General features: G+C 44.5%; 8 protein-coding genes across 8 annotated transcripts; 4 read left to right on the forward strand and 4 right to left on the reverse strand.

Moving 5' to 3' along the window:
• Nucleotides 1–954: 954 nt before the first annotated feature.
• On the forward strand, nt 955–3137 carry N7462_003398 (peroxisomal copper amine oxidase; the record flags this gene model as incomplete). Its single annotated transcript, XM_057075124.1, has 3 exons — nt 955–1408; nt 1476–2726; nt 2791–3137. The coding sequence occupies 3 exons, from the start codon at nt 955–957 to the stop codon at nt 3135–3137; spliced, it is 2052 nt and encodes a 683-aa protein (XP_056934629.1).
• A 1372-nt stretch (nt 3138–4509) lies between these two features.
• Nucleotides 4510–4808, forward strand: N7462_003399 (uncharacterized protein; the record flags this gene model as incomplete). The annotated part of the gene is made up of 2 exons (XM_057075125.1): nt 4510–4625; nt 4676–4808. The coding sequence occupies 2 exons, from the start codon at nt 4510–4512 to the stop codon at nt 4806–4808; spliced, it is 249 nt and encodes an 82-aa protein (XP_056934630.1).
• Nucleotides 4809–5158: 350 nt separating this feature from the next.
• On the reverse strand, nt 5159–5950 carry N7462_003400 (uncharacterized protein; the record flags this gene model as incomplete). Its single annotated transcript, XM_057075126.1, has 1 exon — nt 5159–5950. One exon carries the CDS (start codon nt 5948–5950, stop codon nt 5159–5161), a length of 792 nt encoding a protein of 263 aa, XP_056934631.1.
• A 4514-nt stretch (nt 5951–10464) lies between these two features.
• N7462_003401 (glycosyltransferase family 34 protein) lies at nt 10465–11296 on the forward strand (the record flags this gene model as incomplete). The annotated part of the gene is made up of 2 exons (XM_057075127.1): nt 10465–10658; nt 10720–11296. The coding sequence occupies 2 exons, from the start codon at nt 10465–10467 to the stop codon at nt 11294–11296; spliced, it is 771 nt and encodes a 256-aa protein (XP_056934632.1).
• Nucleotides 11297–13318: 2022 nt separating this feature from the next.
• On the reverse strand, nt 13319–15754 carry N7462_003402 (S53 family peptidase; the record flags this gene model as incomplete). Its single annotated transcript, XM_057075128.1, has 9 exons — nt 13319–13391; nt 13446–13620; nt 13683–13858; nt 13926–14093; nt 14156–14278; nt 14356–14540; nt 14591–15146; nt 15202–15465; nt 15537–15754. 9 exons carry the CDS (start codon nt 15752–15754, stop codon nt 13319–13321), a joined length of 1938 nt encoding a protein of 645 aa, XP_056934633.1.
• Nucleotides 15755–16136: 382 nt separating this feature from the next.
• On the reverse strand, nt 16137–17002 carry N7462_003403 (uncharacterized protein; the record flags this gene model as incomplete). The annotated part of the gene is made up of 2 exons (XM_057075129.1): nt 16137–16686; nt 16782–17002. The coding sequence occupies 2 exons, from the start codon at nt 17000–17002 to the stop codon at nt 16137–16139; spliced, it is 771 nt and encodes a 256-aa protein (XP_056934634.1).
• Nucleotides 17003–17625: 623 nt separating this feature from the next.
• N7462_003404 (uncharacterized protein) lies at nt 17626–18271 on the reverse strand (the record flags this gene model as incomplete). Its single annotated transcript, XM_057075130.1, has 7 exons — nt 17626–17641; nt 17696–17711; nt 17767–17825; nt 17893–17908; nt 17965–18023; nt 18086–18101; nt 18166–18271. The coding sequence occupies 7 exons, from the start codon at nt 18269–18271 to the stop codon at nt 17626–17628; spliced, it is 288 nt and encodes a 95-aa protein (XP_056934635.1).
• An 819-nt stretch (nt 18272–19090) lies between these two features.
• On the forward strand, nt 19091–20122 carry N7462_003405 (oxidase ustYa family protein; the record flags this gene model as incomplete). The annotated part of the gene is made up of 4 exons (XM_057075131.1): nt 19091–19334; nt 19405–19533; nt 19586–19804; nt 19884–20122. The coding sequence occupies 4 exons, from the start codon at nt 19091–19093 to the stop codon at nt 20120–20122; spliced, it is 831 nt and encodes a 276-aa protein (XP_056934636.1).
• Between the last annotated feature and the right edge of the window lie 762 nt (nt 20123–20884).

Raw genomic sequence — 20884 nt, forward strand, 5'->3', positions numbered from 1 at the left:
ATAGGCACGAGGCTCTTGTGCTGGTTTCCTTATGATCTCTTCGGCATTGTCTTCTCTCGCCTGTCGCTTTTGCATAGGTTCCGTCTGTCGAGTCGGGATCTCTCTGCGTCTGGGGGGAGGTGTTTTCGGTTGGCCAGGAGGGTGTACGGTGTTGTCTGTTTCCTTTCTGCTGTTTTTCTGAGTGTTCGATTTGGCTGGTATCTGAATCCATCTCTGAGGCGTTCGGGCTTCCGGGCCTTTTTTTTTGCCTTTTTGCCATGGTCTCGCTCTATACTTTTTAACCTATAGGTAGACTGGACTGGGGGGGGAGTCTTTATGTACAGCGATATCTTCATATTTTCCAGTTTCGATTGAATACTTCTATTGATCTCACAGCGTACCCACTATAGCAGATGTTTGCCTTTTAGCTGAGGCGTCAAGTTTGTAATAGCTATTAGTATGATTTATGACATAGATTATGCGCTGGACCTCTGTGGAATACACGGTTTCCCCATTGAGATGCGAGATGCGATCCCGCAGGCCCCCGTTTTGCGGCCACGAGAACTGCTCGGGCCCGCCGCGCTTCTAATCAACTCGCAAGCATTAAGTTGCCCGTTTCGCTGTCGAGGCGCCGGTGTCTGTTGCGCTAAACCAAACCGGGGCAACGGATCCGGCCTCCGCAAAAGACGGCCTGGTTCTTATCGATTGAGTGATGGATCGCTGCAGGTAGAAAGCCGGCATTTGAGGGGCAAGAAGCAATAGAAGCAATACACTTAAATAGCTATAGCCGCCTAGACTCTGTGATTATCCAAACATCTTTCCCGTCGATTCTTTCTTTGGCCGCTTTGTTGTTGGTGACTCGAGCCCTTTTCTCGGCCTTTTGTTCCATTTATCGGGACGATAAGAATCGCCGCTCTGATCTGCACGCTCTGAACTATACGACTCTTCCCAATCCTCACCACTGAAGACGCCGGAATGGTTCTGGACAGACTCCAACAGTTGACCCATCAGGTCAGCGCAACGTCTCCACTGCCACATCCTTTGGATCCTCTTTCCACTACCGAGATCGATGCTGCAGTAGCCATCGTTCGAAAGGAGCATGGCTCGCTTAATTTCAATGCGGTCACTCTATACGAGCCGCGCAAAGTCGAAATGATGGCCTGGGTGGCAAGCCCCGATACTGCTCCTCGCCCAGTCCGCAAGGCCGACGTGGTTGCAATTGCGCCAGGCGGGAAAATTTACGATGGCGTGGTAGATCTGAAACAGAACAAAATCGAGGAGTGGAAGCACACTCCGAATGTGCAGCCCCTGATCACGATGGAAGACCTGCAAGAAGTTGAACATGTGGTACGCAAGGATCCAAAGGTCATTGAGCAGTGCGGCATCATTGGCATCCCACCACAAGATATGCACAAGGTTTACTGTGACCGTGAGTGTCTCGCTCGATTCTATCGTTCGACCTCCAAGGAACTTGCTAGCTAACGTCTCATTTCTAGCTTGGACTATTGGCTACGACGAGCGTTTTGGAAGTGGCGTTCGATTGCAGCAGGCTCTTATGTATTATCGTCCTCATCCCGATGACTCCCAGTATACCTATCCTTTGGACTTCTGCCCTATCTACAATGCCGAGACCAAGCAGATTATCCATATCGACGTGCCCCCAGTACGGAGACCCATCAGCAAGGCACCCCCAAATAACTATCACCCAGACGCAATTGAGAAGGATGGCGGCTTCCGCAAGGATATCAAGCCTATTCACATTACCCAGCCTGAGGGAGTTTCATTCGAGGTCAAAGGTCGCACCATCGAGTGGCAAAACTGGAACATCCACGTTGGCTTCAACTATCGTGAAGGCATTGTACTCAACAACATTACTTTCAATGACAAGGGCAATGTACGCCCAATTTTCTGGCGTTTATCACTAGCCGAGATGGTCGTGCCATATGGGAACCCGGAGCATCCTCACCAACGGAAACACGCCTTTGATCTTGGTGAATACGGCGGTGGCTACATGACTAACAGCTTGTCTCTGGGCTGTGACTGCAAGGGCGCAATTCACTATATGGACGCGGCATTTGTTAATCGTGCTGGTGCATCGACCATTGTCAAGAATGCCATTTGTATCCATGAAGAGGACGCTGGCATCCTTTTCAAGCATACCGACTTCCGCGACGAGTCAATCGTGGTCACACGTGGTCGCAAGTTGATTATTTCCCACATCTTCACTGCCGCCAACTATGAGTACTGTGTGTATTGGATCTTCCACCAAGATGGCACTGTGCAACTAGAGATAAAGTTAACCGGTATCCTAAACACCTACTCCATGAATCCAGGCGAGGATACAAAGGGCTGGGGTACTGAAGTCTATCCCGGTGTCAATGCCCACAACCACCAGCACCTTTTCTGTCTTCGTGTGGATCCAAACATCGATGGTCCTAATAACACAGTTTTCCAAGTCGACGCTGTACAAGGACCGGGCGAAGTTGGCAGTGCCGAAAACAAGTACGGCAATGCTTTCTACGCTAAGAAGACCAAGTTCACCACTCCGCTGGAGGCCATGTCAGACTATGACGGCTCCACGAGCCGCACATGGGAAATGGCTAATACCAACAAACTTAACTCGTACAGCAAGAAGCCTGTCTGTTACAAACTTGTTAGTCGGGATGTGCCACCTCTTCTCCCCAAGGAAGGTGGTCTTGTCTGGAAGCGAGCAGGATTTGCTCGCCACGCAGTGCATGTCACTAAATGTAAGGAAACCACTCTACATCCCAGACCCATTGAAAAATAATAATATTCTAACAAAATCCCCAGATTCGGATGATGAGATCCACCCTGCAGGTCGCCACGTCCCGCAGACTTCAGGCGAGCCCTCTGCGGGTCTGCCAGCTTGGATCGAAGCTGCCGGTCCGAACTGCTCAATCGACAACACAGATGTTGTGCTCTGGCACACATTCGGTCTGACCCACTTTCCCTCCCCAGAAGACTACCCCATCATGCCCGCTGAGCCTATGACCCTTCTTCTTCGTCCACGAAACTTCTTCGATCGCAACCCCGCTCTTGACGTGCCACCCAGCTATTCCCGGACACCAACACAAGTTGCCTCGGGAGCAGGTGCCTGTGGTTGCAAGAAGAACGATGGATCTAGCGTATTGGTATGAGTTCCAGCGAGTACAGTCATATGTCACGATTCTATTGGTGAGAATTAGGGAATTCTTGTACATTTTTATATAACCATGATCATCTGAGGCTTTCAAATAGTGATGTCTTCTCTTTAAATTGAAATGTATTGTTTTTCGATAAAAGTACCCTCGCCACTTTTCAGGGCTCAGGAGCAAATTCTCAAAATAATCCACTTTGTGTTGTTCGAATGGTGCGTTACCACCAAATCGCACAAATATTTGAGCATAACTAGGTCGTAGATACATTGGTTGTTTTCGGACAAAGATCAGGACGTCGTCACCTAATATATCTGAGTGGATGGTTTGAAGAGCTATCAATACTATTAGCAACCTGCAAAGATTGTGTTTGGGATCTCAGAGGAAGGGACTTGGGTGTTAACAGACTTTACAACATATTCTTACTTAGACTCCTGGTATACATTCTTTGATTAACCTTATCCTCTTTTTCTTATGATGTTCCAGTATCAGAATCGTAATGGATACAGGGAAAGGCACTGCCTGATCCGCGGCAAAGCTCTGAAGCTGGGGGTTGAAACCAGAATATTCTACTATCTGCTCATAATGGAGCGACATTGCAGATGATACACCTGCTATAACACCAGGCAAAGCGGTATGAGACCGTCCAGTCTGAGCCTCGGCAAGGCTCCCAGTGATTACATCCCACGCTGCTTTCGGTCCCGTGGGATTGATATCCTCGCCAGGGGGCTTATCTAGAGAAACATTTGACATGTCTAAATAATTTCCATTTTCCGTTGACGGTTCGGCCTGAAATACAGAGTCTTGGCTTTTGGGGGCAGGAAGAAATGCTTATCATTTTATGTCCATTCTAAGCATTTAAAACTAAAACACATTTATCTTTACGAATATGAATATTCAAAGTCAATGGACAGCCTACTCGAAATACGTCTACTTCTATAAATCCTAAACGTGAAACTCTGATACGTATTATGTTCCGAAGCCATAGCGTTATGCTCGTGTCTGTAACGGAGCTGTGACTGTATCTGAATAGTGAACATGAAGAATTTACCTACTTTGAGTACTTCTCGAAAAACGAGCCATTTTGAGTAATTAAGGATCGAGGCGAGTGAAATTTCTGGATTTGATTTCCCCCACTTCTGGATCAAAGTAGTGTCGGAGTCGCAGCGCTCGTATCTTTTCGCAAGGTGCTTTGGCCATCTTGGGATAAGGCATTATTGATGTTTCCTCACGTTATATCAGCTCTCTATAAAAATGAACATTGATCCTGGTCAAAAACTTCACTTATCTATCTTTATAAAGAAATTGAATCAGTAAAGCTCCCACGGCTCTTGAATAATCAAACTTGAGCTAGTTGAACGTGGAACTCCTCACCATGTCGAATTATTCAATCCACTCTATCATCGCGGCATACGGCCTTGGCATTGCCCCTCATACATTTTATCTCGTTAAAATGATGGCTAATGCCCACGGCCGGTCAACCAATATTCTGTATGTGCCCCAGATCAAGTGAGATTCGTATATCTCTAACATTTTTGCAGCCCACGGGGGAATCTGACCAATTTGAAGGGGCAAATTCCATCACATGTATGGGACAAACTTGCAAGAGCACGTGGTGCGCACCTGAATGCTATGGAAGGGATTCCAATGTTTGCTGCAGCCATGGTACGTTGACTTTGACTCGTAATTTATGCAATCATGTTGACTTTTTTTCATAGTTGGCAGGAAACTTGGCAAAGCTTCCTGCAAAAGACTTGAATAAAATGGCAGTAGAATACCTTGGTGCACGACTTCTGTATACAATGGTCTATATGGGAGTAAAGTCAGAAGCTGGGAGTTATCTACGGACAGGGGTTTGGGCTTGGAGCATTTCCATTCCGATTTGGGCTCTCCTAAAGGCCGGAAGTGCTCTGAGAGATTTAGAATGATGATCACTACTTTTTTCTAGGTCTAAAATAGTCATTCTGATCACGCGGTCTGGCATTTTGCTCATGTTGATCAATTAACAAATTTTACTGTCACAGCTAGCTTTTCTCCAGTGATAGCCGCCTCTCACCCCTACTATCCCTAGCCCGATTACACCTGTCAATAACTCCAAATTCAAATGCCCACCACCATCTTTCAAACACAAGTTGTCCTATCTCCCATATGTTTTCCTCAAAAGGATCTTGGCCGAATATTCTCATGCCTTCTCCACCATCATCCTCCAAGTCATAAACCAATCTGAGAATGCCCATAGGATCGCGAGCATTCTCCGGTCGAAAATTAACAGGAAGATGAAATACTTGAATCAACTTATCTCTGGTACTAGGCCAAGGCAATAAATCTATGATCGGATGGTGTGGAATACGGCGTTGAATTGGTGTGGGTCGCAGATGATATGGAATATCGATCAGATCCACTGAATTTGCTGGCGATGCAGTCGACTTTGGCACGCTACTTTCCAAGGATGGGAGCGATGAGGTCGATGGACTAGAATCAATCCCCGTGTAGAATGGACTGACAGCAGTGAAATCCCAGATTAATTGGCCGATACGTAATCGCTGGGCCACTTTGACAGCAGCATTGAGAAGAGTAAGAGAAGGAACTTCAAGAAGACGATCATCAGGGAAAGTAAAGAATTGGGCATCATCGACCTGAAGCTCTGCAGATATATCATCAAATGGACCAGTGAAGCCGCATTGGATGCCGTCTGCAAGTTGTTTGTCAAGATCGCTGGGTTTGACAGCTTCTGGATTTAGCTCAGAGCTTGTAGCTAGTTGAGACCAGAATAATTCGTCTTCCTTAATACATGCTAAGGACAATAACTCTTCCATTGTGGATTTTTTGGAAGATGAAGTCAAACCATTTGGTGATTTTATTGACGAGTGGGGACGTAGCGAGTCAGAAGATATCAAATTAGATTCCTGACTGTGTGTATCAATCCCAGACGATTCGATCAAGTTTAAGTCCCCATCTATCTCCCTTATTGTAAATATATCATTAGAAGCTCCAGAAGGGGGGCCTTCTCTTGCAGAGCAGTAAGCGTCCCCCCGAGAGCTTCTGGTAGATACTTGATATTTGGCGGTGGCTGCAGCAAAGAATCTTCCTTGGTCAACTGAAGTATTTCCGGATGCCTCGTGGAATCTAGCACGAGTCTCCAACTCGTGCAGACGCTCCTTCTTTCGCCTACCTGTGAGATCAAGTTACTCAGAGTCCATTAGTGGAGGGCGGGGTATGGAATTACGATATCTCCGTTGAGCAAGTACGTTGAGAACGCGCTTACGTTCTACGGTATCTTCATCAAGTGATGGAGGAACCAAGTCCTTTGTTATGGTCCTTGGAGCCATTTCGAACAGCTTGGCAATCAAATATCAGATGGTATGTAGGAGCAAAAGTTAGATATTTTAAAGCGGCACCTTGAAGCTGCTCAGCTTCTTGGCGCTCGTATTCGAGATTACTGAACACTCCTGCGAAGATCATGGGCGGCACTTCCACGGCGCATTCAACGCCATCATTTCTCAGAAAGCATGGGCGAGGTGATTAGATTATTAATGGAGGTATTTTATTCAACGGTTACATGAGAACAGTCATAAAAAGTACTTGCTGTGGTCCATTTGCAAATGAAAGGTAATATGGAAGACAACCAAAAAAACGACACCTCAGGGATTCGAACCCTGGCTGGCGAACCAACGAGATTAGCAGTCTCGCCCCTTAACCACTCGGGCAAAGTGTCTTACGTTATACAGACTTCAAAACTTTATCTTTATCAATCAAATGTTTGCTACGAGAATAAGGTCGTATATTCGCGAAAAATAACAACCCCGAAATAAATCAGACAGCGTGGCTTCGCCAGGATTTTCTGCCGGTAGTCCAAAAATTAAATGTCATTGAATCTGGTACCCTAGTATTCTGTTCTCTGTAAAATAATACACTGTTATCCGCTACGATATATGGGTTCTAGGCTATTAAGTCGCTCACCCGTTGATATGATATAAGGTCTTTGTGGCTCAACATTGAAATCACGCGCCAGGCGTATTCCCTTATGGGTAAAATGATGAATGAGTAAATATTCCACGCTGTTGTATATATTTGGGGAGTTTATTACCCCAGACTGGGAGATGCAATTCAGCAAAATAATCTGATATACAGTCTTCTTTAGACAACAGGCTTGAAAAAGCTTATTCCACATATCCTCGACAGCTGTGCTTAAGAACATTGCTTTGGACGTGCATAGAAATTCTTACCGTGTGAACTAGTGATCGGCCTGACGATTCCCTTTTACTCATATAATACCAGATTATTTGTATACTATGTTACCGCATAAGACAAGCCTAGAATGCCAATATGGACGCGTGTCAAATTTATGAATGAAGGTTTTGTTTTCATCCCTATAATGTCGTACAAGTTGGATTCTGTATTTTAAAGAGATAATTCCTGGGGAGCTTACAATTTCTTTACTATTTTATTAGAAGTAAGTTGCATATAGTCCGAGATTTGGTGTGAGTTTCTGTATGATATTTGCGAGAGCAATAAGGTAGGGGATCCGGTGAGTACCGAAGGGTTAGGACCGAGCTTCAATTACGATACCAGGTGGCATGACCCATGCCGATTACAATAAACATCGATTGATAAACATACTTCATCTATGCCACCCAAAATTACTATACAAGTGAAAGAGGCTTGAGTGACTATCTGCGAAGTTACAAAACAGGAAATCAACCATCAGCTGTACGGAGACAAAATGGTAGTTTGAAATTCTGATCAAGAATATATAGTCTATTGTGGTATCCAAGAAGGTCGAATTCTTTATGGAGGGTCCTTCTGAAATTCTATATGGTAGGTTGTCTATTCTTTTACGGTATAGGTGCTTTGGAGCACGTCGAAGACCCTTATTTTTGACCTAACTGACAATATTTTATATACATCAAGTCCTTGATATTCAAATCAGATAAGACACTTTGCCCGAGTGGTTAAGGGGCGAGACTGCTAATCTCGTTGGTTCGCCAGCCAGGGTTCGAATCCCTGAGGTGTCGATCTTTTTGCCGATCCAGAAATTGCTTCCATGCTTAAGATATAGGTAACATTTTTTGCTGCTTTCCACTAGAAAATATTGCTCTCTTATAGTTTTTTTCTTCATAAATATTGAGGTGGCAGCTATTGTTCTTTGTTATAAATTATCTTGTCAGGTGTAGATTGTGTACAAAATACATGGATCCAAATATATATAATTCACCATGATACGGACATAAGTTGAAGGTTGTACAACCGACGATGGGATCATGACTCGGTGTTATATGACTACAGCTACTATCAGCTATCCGCAGAAGGCCTATTTTGTATGGTCATATATCAATCAACCGGATTGAGTCATCTTCCAACGTTTAAACTCTCAATCCACTGAGTGAACTGACCTTATCTCATTATTCTGTACCTATGTTGGGCCACGAACCAAGGCGAACAAACAAGGGCTCCAACAAGTCAATCAGTAGTACGCTTGTCTTGTTGGGCTGAAGGTAGTGACACAGCAAAGCTGGATAGGTGGCTGTAAATTTATCGCAAGCAAAGACTCATGAATGATGATAATTTAGCTTCATACTTGTACAATGAGTGAATGAAAATAAGGTCCATCTAGAAACCTCTAAGTTGACCATATCTGTACACGTAACTAGAGATTATTTCAGTGGTACCCACGTCCACACCTAAGGATATCATTCTATCGGTGGAGCCACGAGCGGGAGCTCCAAGATTTCTTTCACTAAAACGTTCTTTACGCTTCCTCATTTAAAATCGGATTCCAATTTTAAAAAAAATTTAAAAATAAAAAAATAAATCAAAAGGTAGGGACAAAAACCATGCATATTGTGCAAGGTTGGGTGTATAGTGTATTGAATGGCAAAAAACCCTCCAAAAAACGACACCTCAGGGATTCGAACCCTGGCTGGCGAACCAACGAGATTAGCAGTCTCGCCCCTTAACCACTCGGGCAAAGTGTCTTACGTTATCAGTTCGCCATTTTAAAACATAAATAAAGAGCACAATTACATGTTATTTGCTGGTTCAACGTTATTAATTTCACCAGCAGCTATTCCGCATACCTAACGAAGCCGGTGGGATTGCAGCTAGAAAGTCAGTATGAGTATAGATCAATCAGAGCTCACCATTCTACCTCGATCTGTGTATATTCTGGAAAGGGCCCATGCAGGACGGGTGGCCTGAAGGGTGATTCATTGCCTCGAGCTGTCATTCCGTTGCACATGATATTGTAATTTTGAATTCCTAGTCACAGCTTGCGGATATTGATCAAGGATTCAAATGGCTTCCCGGATTTTTCCAGATGAGATGACATGCGGGTACAAAATTCTAAGAGCGTCGCATGGACCCTGTTTTGTTTTACCCAGTCTCACCTAATCTCTGTCTCTTAACCGCCCGAGGCCTTGGACCCTGCCAAGATTTGGGGCCCACGATCCTGCGATTTGCCCCCGTAGCGCCCATGGTATTCATACGAAGGTGCCAACTTTCTGCTTTAGGCCCGAGATAATTTTGAACCGCTTACAATTATATCTCTTGCATAGATACCTTCCCATAAACCCTTGTAAGGCTTCAAAATTCCGTAGACTAGATATAAGGTTGATTGATCAAAGCCATAACCTTACAGAGAATATCTTTAGGGCCATTATCAAAGCATGGCACCATGCGTTTAAGGAAAAAGGCTCCAAACTTGCGGAATGGAGTAACGGATTTTTAGCTGTCACCGTTCTGCTTTTTCACTTCTAGGCGTCCAATATTACGCTTTCCAACGAGCCACGAAGAGCGATTCGCTAAATTAGCGCCTTGTACAAATTCTGAACAAGGCCAACCTTTACATGGTATTTGAGTAATTCTAACCTGCCTATAAATACTATCTTCATGCTTCAACCAGGCTCAACACTCTATTGGAGAGCTGTGAGAGGACTCCAAAGCTCTCAGTTCTCTCAGCATGTCAGATCTATCCTACAATCAAAAATATTATAGGATGATAAAGCCTGCTCTATATAGTGCTCTTGCTATGCTAGGGACTTTGGGAATACTCACAGTATATTCAAAATCCTGTGTGTTATTTGCTCACTCTCACGCTTATGTTTCCCGGTACTTGCCCTGAGAGTGCAAACTGACGAGATTTATAGCTCCATCGACGGCGTATTCGACTACAGTCCAGACACAATCTAGTATGTTGACCCGACCGCTTGGTCGGCCTACACACTCTGTGCTGATCCAACCGCCTGTCTCGAAAACATTCTTGCACTCAACCGCATCACCAGAACCAACAGTCGCGACTAGCTCAAGTCAACCAATAATTGGAAAAGTAACGATGATATATGGGGACTTCCCAATCTATGAAAAGGCACTAGTTTCTCATGAAGAACATGGCCGCCGGCTCAATTATCCGGTGTCTGTTCTTCGCGATCCGATCATTGATGGGGTATGGAACAAGCCTCTCGCGATCCTATCAATCATACTCCGTGAATTAGAGAAGCCCCTAGATCAGCGATTACAGTGGATCTTGTGAGATTAAACCTGGAAATGATACACAGACCACTTTATACTAACAATACGAATTCTTTAGTTGGTTTGATAGCGATACAGTTCTGATGAATCTGAACTTGCCTCTAGAGACCTTCATTCCACCTCCATATCTATCAGAAATCCACATATTACTTTCCAAAGACTGGAACGGAATAAATAATGGAAACTTCTTTATCCGTGTGCACCCTTGGTCGGTCAAATTACTCAATGCCGTGATCAGCTATCCCTACCTACATCAAAATGCCAACCTTCCCTTTCGGGATCAATCTGCCCTGAGCAATGTTATCAACGAGAATAAGTATTTTACTCGATCTGTTGCATATTGTCCATCTCGGTGGTTCAATCCGTATAGAAGGTCAGAGAATGGGGAGCTACCGATAACTGAACACTTGAATCCGGATATGCGAATACACCCTGGAGACCTTCTCGTTCACTTCCCGGGGATATATGGAGAAGCATTGGATAAGGGTATGAAACCATATATTGATATCTCCGCCGAAGAGAGACCAGAGTGGAACAAGGCCGTGGAAGAAACTGGTTACATAGAGGAAACATCCTCATTCTGGGAGGATTTTTGGCTTCCGCCTATTGAGGAAGGATATCTTCCGCCTTCTTGACCAGTGACACCGTCGAGAATATTCCTTGATATTACTTAAGTAGATGTTTTTGATCCAAAATTCCCCCGCAAAGTACACACAGAATAAGATTAACAAGGAATGAGTATATATATTTCACCTAAGATGGCAGTATAAGACGGTTGAATGCCCTTTCCGAGAAATCATCGAAGTGTCTTTGGAGTGTATAGATCATGATGCGGTTTATTTAAAACGCTTTTGAAACAAATCCAAAAAATGAAGAAAGATAAATAATAGGATTGAAATAAAATAATACCTTTAATAATAAAAAATGGGGCTTTGAAATGATGCACTGGAAATCTCAAGTCTTGTTAAACGTCATTAGCTATGAATTCGGCTATGACTTATAGTTAAGTGAAGTTGCTGGGCCCTGCATTAGGAATATTGTTCATGAGCTTTATAAAATAGTTTCAACTTTATCTTCCCTATTTTAGATAATAAAACGACTAAATGACGTTCTTACTCGACTCGTGAGATGTATAGACTACTTGGGCATTGTTCTCCCAAAGTGAAAGTTAGGACAAAGAACCTATCAAAAATCATATTCCTGGCTTGTATTTCTTTGTTGACATCTTATATTACAAAAATACGTGAGTAAGCTCATGCTCGAAAGGTGAAGATACATCAAAGTATAAAAGCCGTTTGTATCCCTTTCCAAGTATAGTTGAGCCTCCACGTAAAGAACCTGTGCTGCGCGACAGGAGTATTCTTGGGTAATTTGGAAGTCACTGAGATTCCCCTTTGAAATAAAACCATAAAGACTGGTTTATTATACCGAGACAAACAAAAGTACATAATGGGCCCGGCGAGGACAATGGGTGTTAAACCCCTCTCCCTTTACGTCCAGGTCCTTGATACACGACGACCTGAGATCCTCCAAACTCTGAAAAAATATTTAACAGACCCGAGAACAGTCACTGACGGTGAGATCCAGAGCAAGCTAAATCTATGGAGCCGCAGCTTTGTACACTACCGAGATCAAACAAAAAATGGTGCTTTCGCTAGTCAATGCAACGTGATTGCCCTGTCTATGCTTGATCTGGGTGCGAAGATCTACCACGATACCCAAGTTACTTGTGAATTTCAATTTCTTACGTATCAGATTATTGGAATGGTGGATGGAGTTTCAGAGGGAACTTGGTAAGATCTAAGCTATTGAACCGGGAGGAAATTTGAGCTTGCATGCTGCTGAGTCCATTGTCTTTCTATTTTCATGGGAATAAGGGTGTAACTCAGATTGCTTATCATATTGTGTTTTTCTAGATAGCAAGGATGCGTTGTTCTTTGCTTCATAAAATAAACTTAAATTTATGTATTCTAGCCAATAAAGGTCGTTTGCGTAATGAATTTGTTAAAAAAAATTTGTTAATTGATATAAATAACTTCAGTCAGTACAACGGGAACCATGTCGAGGAAAATGATAAATTTCTCCGTTACTCAGGGCCAAACTGTTCCGCTCTCAGAGTTCCCCATCCTCCATAACATTCAAGGAGTATTCAATTTAGAGATGACATCTATCGGGGAAATAATCCACGGAAAAGCAAAGATCGGCATGATGACGGCCACCTTCAGCTCATTTATACGAACCTAGTGGCACATGCACAATAATGGCCAGCTACTCCAGGTGGTATCAGAATCTGGCTGGAATTGTAAACAGGGAAAACTGTCCCTAAAGATCAAAAAGAAGGAGATAATTTTGGCATTTCCGGACCTCACGAATTGGTACGGGGCCGATGGGGGAGAGTATCAAAACACCTTTGGTGGTCAGAAAAGATCTGAAAGAAGAAGGTCACTAATGAGTTGCTCTTTCTTCAGTGATAAGATACTTCTATTTTGGGCTGGAAGTCCCATATATGATAGCTGATGGCTTGACCAGGGCTTGGGATGAACTTGGTCGTTCGTTTGACGAGTCACCCGTCATGAACATATGTTCCACAATATCCCGAAGCATATCGTTCATGAAGTGAGGACCTTGCTAAAGCAAGAAGCCAATTTGTAAGGACATCATGGGAGGCTGAGAAAAAGATGTAACATCTTTTCGTAATTTGGTGTACCCAATCCCGTCACAGGATCCCACCTATTGATCCCCAGTCAATTGAATCCAGCCAAATTAAGACCAACATCCACTTACCCTACAGCTGCTGTGAATCCCTGGGTTCCACATCCTGGATTTGACCCTATCACTATATCATTAAGAACCCATTCATTGTCATATAGCACCGGATTTAGGAACCCAATGGGGCCCTTCCCAATTGCTAATCGCTCATCCACAATACGATTAATTATAGCCGCAAATATCGGTGTGCCTGCAGTCCATATCAGCTAGAAAATCAAAGGTCTTACAATTGCTGCCTCTAGGGTTTCTCACTCGCACTTGTTCCGCCTGTATGGCCGAACTTGGCTTCATACCAAAGCGCTATGTTATCGGCAACTGCAGCTACATCGGGGTAGCCCCGACCAAGACGATTGTACAGACCAGAGCTGCCTCCAGATGTCCAGTTTCCCTCGTAAAAAGGATATCCTGGATTGGAGTTGCTGAAGTATCTTGTTAATGGACCCAGTCAGTATCCCCACAGGGAATGAAAGCTCGTCGCATGAAACGGGAATATACCTAGAGACAGCCGCTTCCTGGTAAGTAGGGGCTGGGAATACATTGCTAAAGCCACCACCTGATGATAGAATGCTCTTTCCATCACTATTGTGTAGTGCAATCTCAGGCTCATAGGATGTATGTTCCGGTAGTACCTTGGTACCCCCGACAGATGTTATATATGGACAGCTAAATAACCTTTTGTTAGCTTTTAATAATAAATTCCATGTTGTGCAGATGAAGTAACTGACTTGGCTGGGAACGTCGGACTGAATATGTCTTTTCTCGGGCCTAGGCAGCCGTCGTGGCCTGCGACTCCGTTGTCACCGGAGGCAAAGAGGACTGACACCCCTTGCAGACCGAGTTTCATGTACCTGCTGGGTGTTCTGATCAGAAACTCCCAAGCTGGTAGTAAAAAGGGAAAAAGTATGATTTGAAACACATGACGTACTCATTGCACTGTCGTCTCTGATATGGAGCCGGAAAATTCTGCTCGGGGCCTCCATATGATATGGAAATGACGTTGGCTGGCTTGTAGATGCCACAGGATACCTTGTCGTCAAGCTCAAAAAGAGATTCAGGATCAGCCATTTTGGAATCATCACATTGTTTGGAAGCACAGTAATTGCAATTTGACTGCTTCATCATCAGAGTCGGAAGAAAATATTCAACCATACGAAGCTTACCCCATCAATTGCATTTAAGAAAGCGTCGAGAAAACCACGAGATGAATTTTGAGCATCCAGGTGATTATATGACTGATAAACTGTGATCGTCTGCGGGTATACAATGGGATACGCAACTTGAAGGTCTAAAGCTGATTCGAGGCCGAATTTTGATGATGATCCTCCATCTTCACCCGTGTTGTCAATCGTGGCCACCAGAGGACGAGTACCTTGAGGAATATTGGTCGTTTGATTCTCAAAAAAGGAATCTAGATCTTCAGCATGGAAATAGTTATCTTCCTGGAATATTCCCAAAGAATTTTGAGGATGAGCCTTAGTGGCAAGCGGAACCTTGTACATAGCTCTGATGCAGTCCGGCGTAATTAATTTTTCACAGCCTAGCGATTGGAGCGCGAACGGGCCATCTGGGTCAGGAAGATGCATGGGCCCTGAAGCACCGTGAATCAGGATATTGTCTCGTTTACGAAACAACGTCTGCTGCTGCCCAGACGCTGGGAGTCTGATACCCGGTTCTATATAGTCAATATGCTCCTGGATGCTGTGCGGGAGATGGTACCTGATTCATTTAGCTTTCGGAATTCAAGACCAAATATTAAGGACTCTCGACATACTTTTCACAAGCAGTGACAAATTGACCGGTCTGTGAGTTTTGATACTGATGATATTGAGTGTGTAACAATTCTTCCAGCTCTTTGGCTGTAGCAACAAAGGCTAGCCACCCTTTATTATCAGTCAAAGAGATACGCACGTCGCTGATCCCGGACTCATTTAGCCACGACCTCGCGAGTATGATGGTGTTGTCCGAGGGTGCGAAGGCATCAATGACCTGATCTGCTGACCAATGCTTTCCGTAGTTTGAAGATTGAGGATGGGACCTTTAGCACATTTTAGACACAATTTGATTGGTCTTTGTGACAGGTAGAGATGGTGGTATTACGTAGCTTACACGTCCAGTAAATACTCACCCGCCCGGTGCAGGTTGTTCTGTTTCAGTCCAACTCGGACCTGCAACAGCGAGTCTGATTTAGATCGACCGACTGACTTCCATTCGGGGAACATCCAATCACGTTTTTCATGAATGACGTGTGTAGGTGGCAGAGCATGTGCTACAGTGCCGACCGCAGTTGCCAGTGCAACCCAGAAAAAGACTCTTGTTCTTGACATCGTTGTGCTGGTAGCAGAGACAGTTAAACTGGGAGGAGCGTAGAGGAACAATGGGAGATAAGCAAAGCCGGGTAAGAGGGGATCCTGGCGGGCCAAATGTATCTTACCTGTTTTACCCGCACTGATTTGAATACGGACACTAGTATTGCCTAGTATCCCTTGCAGATCTTACTGCTTACTGCTGACAAGGCCCTAATTTCCCCAGGCTGCTTCCTCGAGTAATATGTAAAGCATACCCAAAATCTGCAAATCACTTCCAGTTTAGACCCCAAACGGAATGCAGTGGAGCATTTGATGAAACAGGCATAAGGTTGGAGTGGTAGGGCCGGCACGAGAACAAACCGACGTCTCAATTACTAACAACACAGCAAATCGAGCGGTCCTATAGCTCACATTTTAATGGCCAAATATTCATCCCGGTTTTCGTTCCGGTATGCACCGGTAGACCACCATGTAACACACGCTCGTCCCCAGTCCCATTATCCACAACATTGATCCAGAAGAGCGCATTTCCTGGTATTGGTCTAAACATGATTCCCTCAAACGAGCTATTTTGAATGGCCTTGCCTTCAGAAACCAGGCTGGAAGCCGAGGATACAACGCGTGGAAAATATGTCTCTCCTCCGGTACAGTCAGCCTCCAAGAAGACAAAGATACTGGCAACACGATTGCACAGTCGACCGTCTTTGTAGCGCATTGACTCCCGAAACCAATCATAGTGGAGCTTGTATTGCTGGCCAGGCTTATATGTCACTAGTTGAGGGATGCCGAACTCGTCGGAGGCCTCGGTGAGTGATCCCATTAGGGAGAGTGCCCGACTCCCTACGCACGAGACCGGAGGCTCTGACAGTGGCAGCCCTGCTGACTGGGATGATCGATACGCATCACCACTCGTGCCGGTTGACAATTTTGAAGGAGAATATAAAGTTTCCCTGCGGATTGTGGCTATCATTAGCTATTAAAAAAGTAATAACATCGCAAAATTCCCGAATTGGGTGCCGCAGAATAACAAAAACTTAAGGCTCACCCAATATAAAGTAGTTGAGATATCTCCACCTCGCTGACAAAGTTATCTAGGTAGACTAGCAAAGGGTCTTCCGACACAATCTGTGTCTTATAGGGCAGGATCTCGCAGACTGTTTCTTTGGACCACCACCGCGCCAAGTGACTTGTATTTTGGGAGTAAAGATGAAGTCCATAACTGCAACATATTGCGATTAGGACACTGAAAATGTTCCAGATGGACATCATTTGCCTATAGCCAATTGATACCCAGAGGAGGCTTAGGCTGGTGATATCTCCAAAAACTGGGAATCCGAGACACACGGATGCAGGGGAGCTAATTTATATACAGCTGGAATGTTTCAATGGCGCTGATCTTTTTATTACATCAGCGAGGGATTAAATAGGAGTGTACCGCAATACGATTGAAAGATCATTTTAGATGACGGGGTAGGAACTACTTGGTAAACATCATAGTGACAATAGTCATGGAATCTTTCTAGTATGGAATTTTCAAATACGGCCGGTCTTTGACTCGATTCAAGAAATCGGATCTATATTGGAGGCCCGAACACCCGCAGGGTTTCCATTACAGCTCAACTACAGCCAACTGCCAATGTAGCTCAAAATCAGCCAGAGTATAAAAGCCAAAAAGCTTATAGTATATACGTATGTTGCCGAGGCAGCTAATATTGGTACTTTATGAATCTCTTTGTGCTTATAACAGACATTCAGATCCAAAAAGAAAGCTGCTCATAATGGTGTCATCTTATCCGTGGTCACAACTTTCAGTCTCTTGCCTCCGAAATATAGTCCCACATAGCAGGGGCACTCTATCCTCTCAGGCACTTGGGTTACCAGGAAGTTGTTTACTTTTCCTCAGCCCTAGCCACTGTTAGACTCTCAAAACGGAACGAATCCAAAAAGTATGGAACCTACAAGAACCCAAAGTCATCTGGAATAAAGGTTAGCACGGCCTTCGGGGGTTAAAAGAGCTCAAGGGTACATACAGGGATAAGACTCAATATCGACATTTCGCTTTTCCGCGGCATCTCGTTTCTCTTCGCTTCTAGAAATTCTTTATTAGAGTCTTACAATAAAGTTCTTTTTCTCGGACTCAGGATTGTTGCGCATACAAAAACCCAAAGTCATCTGTGTTTAAGACGTCAGCCTTCAAAAACTTCGTGAAGATGAGCAGAAGATCATACAAGGGTAAGACTCAATATCAACGGCACGCTTTTCCTCAGCTGGTGCTCTTTTCTCCTCCCTAGAATGCCGATAATAAAGTCAGGGACTTTTCATTAGGCTCAACATGAGCCATACACCTACAAGAATCCAAAGTCATCTGTCCAGAGTATCAGTAGCTCGTAATGATGCATTCTTCCGAATAAAGTCAGGGTGCAGCTTACATGGATAGCTTTCGATGTCAACATTAGCTTCGCGTTTGGCAGGAGTCGGGGTCGCCAGGCTAGCAGAGGCCATGGCCAAGAAAGCGATACACTGGGAAATCTTCATTTGGGTTTCCGACAAATGGCTATGTTCTCTCGTCAAGTGTGCACGGTGTTGTCCAGGTGTTGGATCTATTAAAATAGACCGGAACAACAGAGCAAGGGCTTATCTTTATATTCTGGGTACCCATTATGACTACCAGTGGTCCCATGGTAATACCATGAAATTGTGGTCAGGTAATCTTTGCTCCATAAGTTACAAAAGGAAGCTGACAAGTAATCACATTTCCCAGGCAGAAGGAAAAACCAAGCAAGGTGAAAAGTGATTTGCAGATCATCATTAAACCAGCAGGAGAGTACACTGTGCGTATTAGGCGCCCAGTATGCGCAATCAGCTAAATTGGCTACTGTGCAGCATCGAATGTGATGGTATGAGATGGGCCGATGTCACATCACTAGCATCATCCGAGCTTAGTAGCTAGCCAATCTGTCTCGCCTTTATCATAAAACATACACTCTCGCTGACATTAAATTGTCAGATCAGCACTGCAAGTCAAGGTTTCACGTCCTACGTCGAGACTATATCGTATGCCCTGATCCGCCCAAGCATTGTGGAATAGAAAAATTGCAGTATGCAAGAGTAGATCAATCCCCGTATTGCTGCTGTTGAGGACTCCATTTTCCTGATTTGTGTTAGCTGTCATTTATAGGATCACCGATAATGCTCTAGCTAACTCATATGAGCGGGGAATGAAGACAGTAATCCTTGATAATTTCTCATACAATTCATACTTGTGCCAGAGGAGGCTCCTGCCGGAACGAAAGTCTCTCAGTATTAATAAGACTCCCTCCGACTGATTATACGTATCAAGTATTTCATTCCCTAATGGCTACTTCCGAGTATCGGAAGATCTCCGAGCAAGCTTCCGATATCGACTGTCCGACGCTCGAAACAGAAGAGACTGAAGAGCTCTTATCCCAAAAAGCACAGTCCCGCAAACTTCTCAGAGATCTTCCAAGCTGGCTATATGCAGTACTTACTATATGTCTGGCTACTTTAAGCTTTACTGCAGGACTGTTCATCGAACTGGATCTCGACAGGAAATGCCTCGTCCGCCATTCTTATTATTGTGGGTAGCACGTCCATGTTCAAACATTCAAACTGCATTCTGAGAACAGAGTCAATAACAGAATTTACAGCTCCCGCACTTAATCAAATTGATGCGGGATATAGGATTGTTCGGTTCAACAGTACCGTTGGTAGTCCCACACCATTCGGTGGGACCCCGCGACCTGAGATCGACAATGCCTGGGCGGCCGTGGACCAAGGTAGGGATGTAGCAAACCATGTTACCTGAACACTTATCTGAGCTCCTTTTAGTTCGAGTGCGGGGTATATCTCAAGAGGAATTGATCCGCATTGGCGGCTCAGTGGATGATGTGAGATTGCCCGACGATCTAGGAGGGGGATACATGGCATCGGATATGTATACCCATGAGCTTCACTGCCTCAACTTCCTCCGCAAGGCAACATATCCCGAGTACTATAATCAGTCACATGGATTCACGGATCTGCCGCATGTGGTGCGCCTGCACCTAGGTACGACAATCTTCATCTCTTTTTGGGCCGCATTGCTTCTCTGCATTGTCACACCTGCTTACTATGCCCCTCCCTACAGACCACTGTATTGAACTGATTCGGCAATTTGTTGTCTGCCAGGGTGATGTCGGACTCTACACGTTTCAGTGGCTGGAGCACTACCCGACCCCTTACCCCAAATTCAGCACATGGCATCAATGTCGCAATACCGACTCGATTGAGACCTGGATCACGCAAGGGGCCATTCAAACACCTTCCAACTATACATGGCCACGTGTTCCTGGATCAATCGTATTTCCTCGACCGGACGCTGATTGACCCTTGTATTTTGACAATGTTGGGTCTATATCAGGATGAGTGCGGGGTCTTTGAACGAAAGCATCCGGTTTTCTAGATTGTTTAGATATGTTGACCGGAATAGGCTATACTCGGCGTTTCAAATTCAGACACAATGCCTGAATCTGTTTAGCGCTTATTCTGGTAATTTACAGAAACTTTCTTTGCTAGATAAATCTCCAATGGTGCGCCAGAAACAAGAATCAACACCCATTCCTGCGGGGTCTGCAGATGATTAGTCGCTGCATCCGTGATATTGGTGTTGAATTCAACAATTTTAAGGACGAAAATGAATCGTAGGTTCTGACCAACCTTCAATACTTATCTTCTGAGGTGATAATGCCACAGAAGATCTATGATCGCCCCAGTATTAACTTTGTAATTCGTTGAAAGTCAGGCTATTTCTTGTGTCCCATTCTGTACATAACCTAATAACTGCCATAGTACTAGATTATTGGCCCCACACGATAAGCCCTTGTTGAAAATCCATTAGATTCACTTTTTTGACGAAAGGACTCCACGCGGGGTCAAGGATACAAGGTTACATTCACTAGTGCATGGAATCTATTTGGGCCATTTAGCTTCAAAGTAAGCAACGGGCTCTCAGTCGGGGCGAAATCCGACCGGCGCTAGAAAAGCAAGGAGATCAACTACAGCCACAGGTACAGTACTGCCTCTTCGTACCGTGCGCGGCGGCGTAATTCTGGCCGCCAACCAAATATTGAAGAGAATCATTGACACGCG

Source organism: Penicillium macrosclerotiorum (assembly GCF_028827735.1).
Source record: "Penicillium macrosclerotiorum strain IBT 26536 chromosome Unknown utg000003l_segment0_segment0, whole genome shotgun sequence".
Lineage (NCBI taxonomy): Eukaryota > Fungi > Ascomycota > Eurotiomycetes > Eurotiales > Aspergillaceae > Penicillium > Penicillium macrosclerotiorum.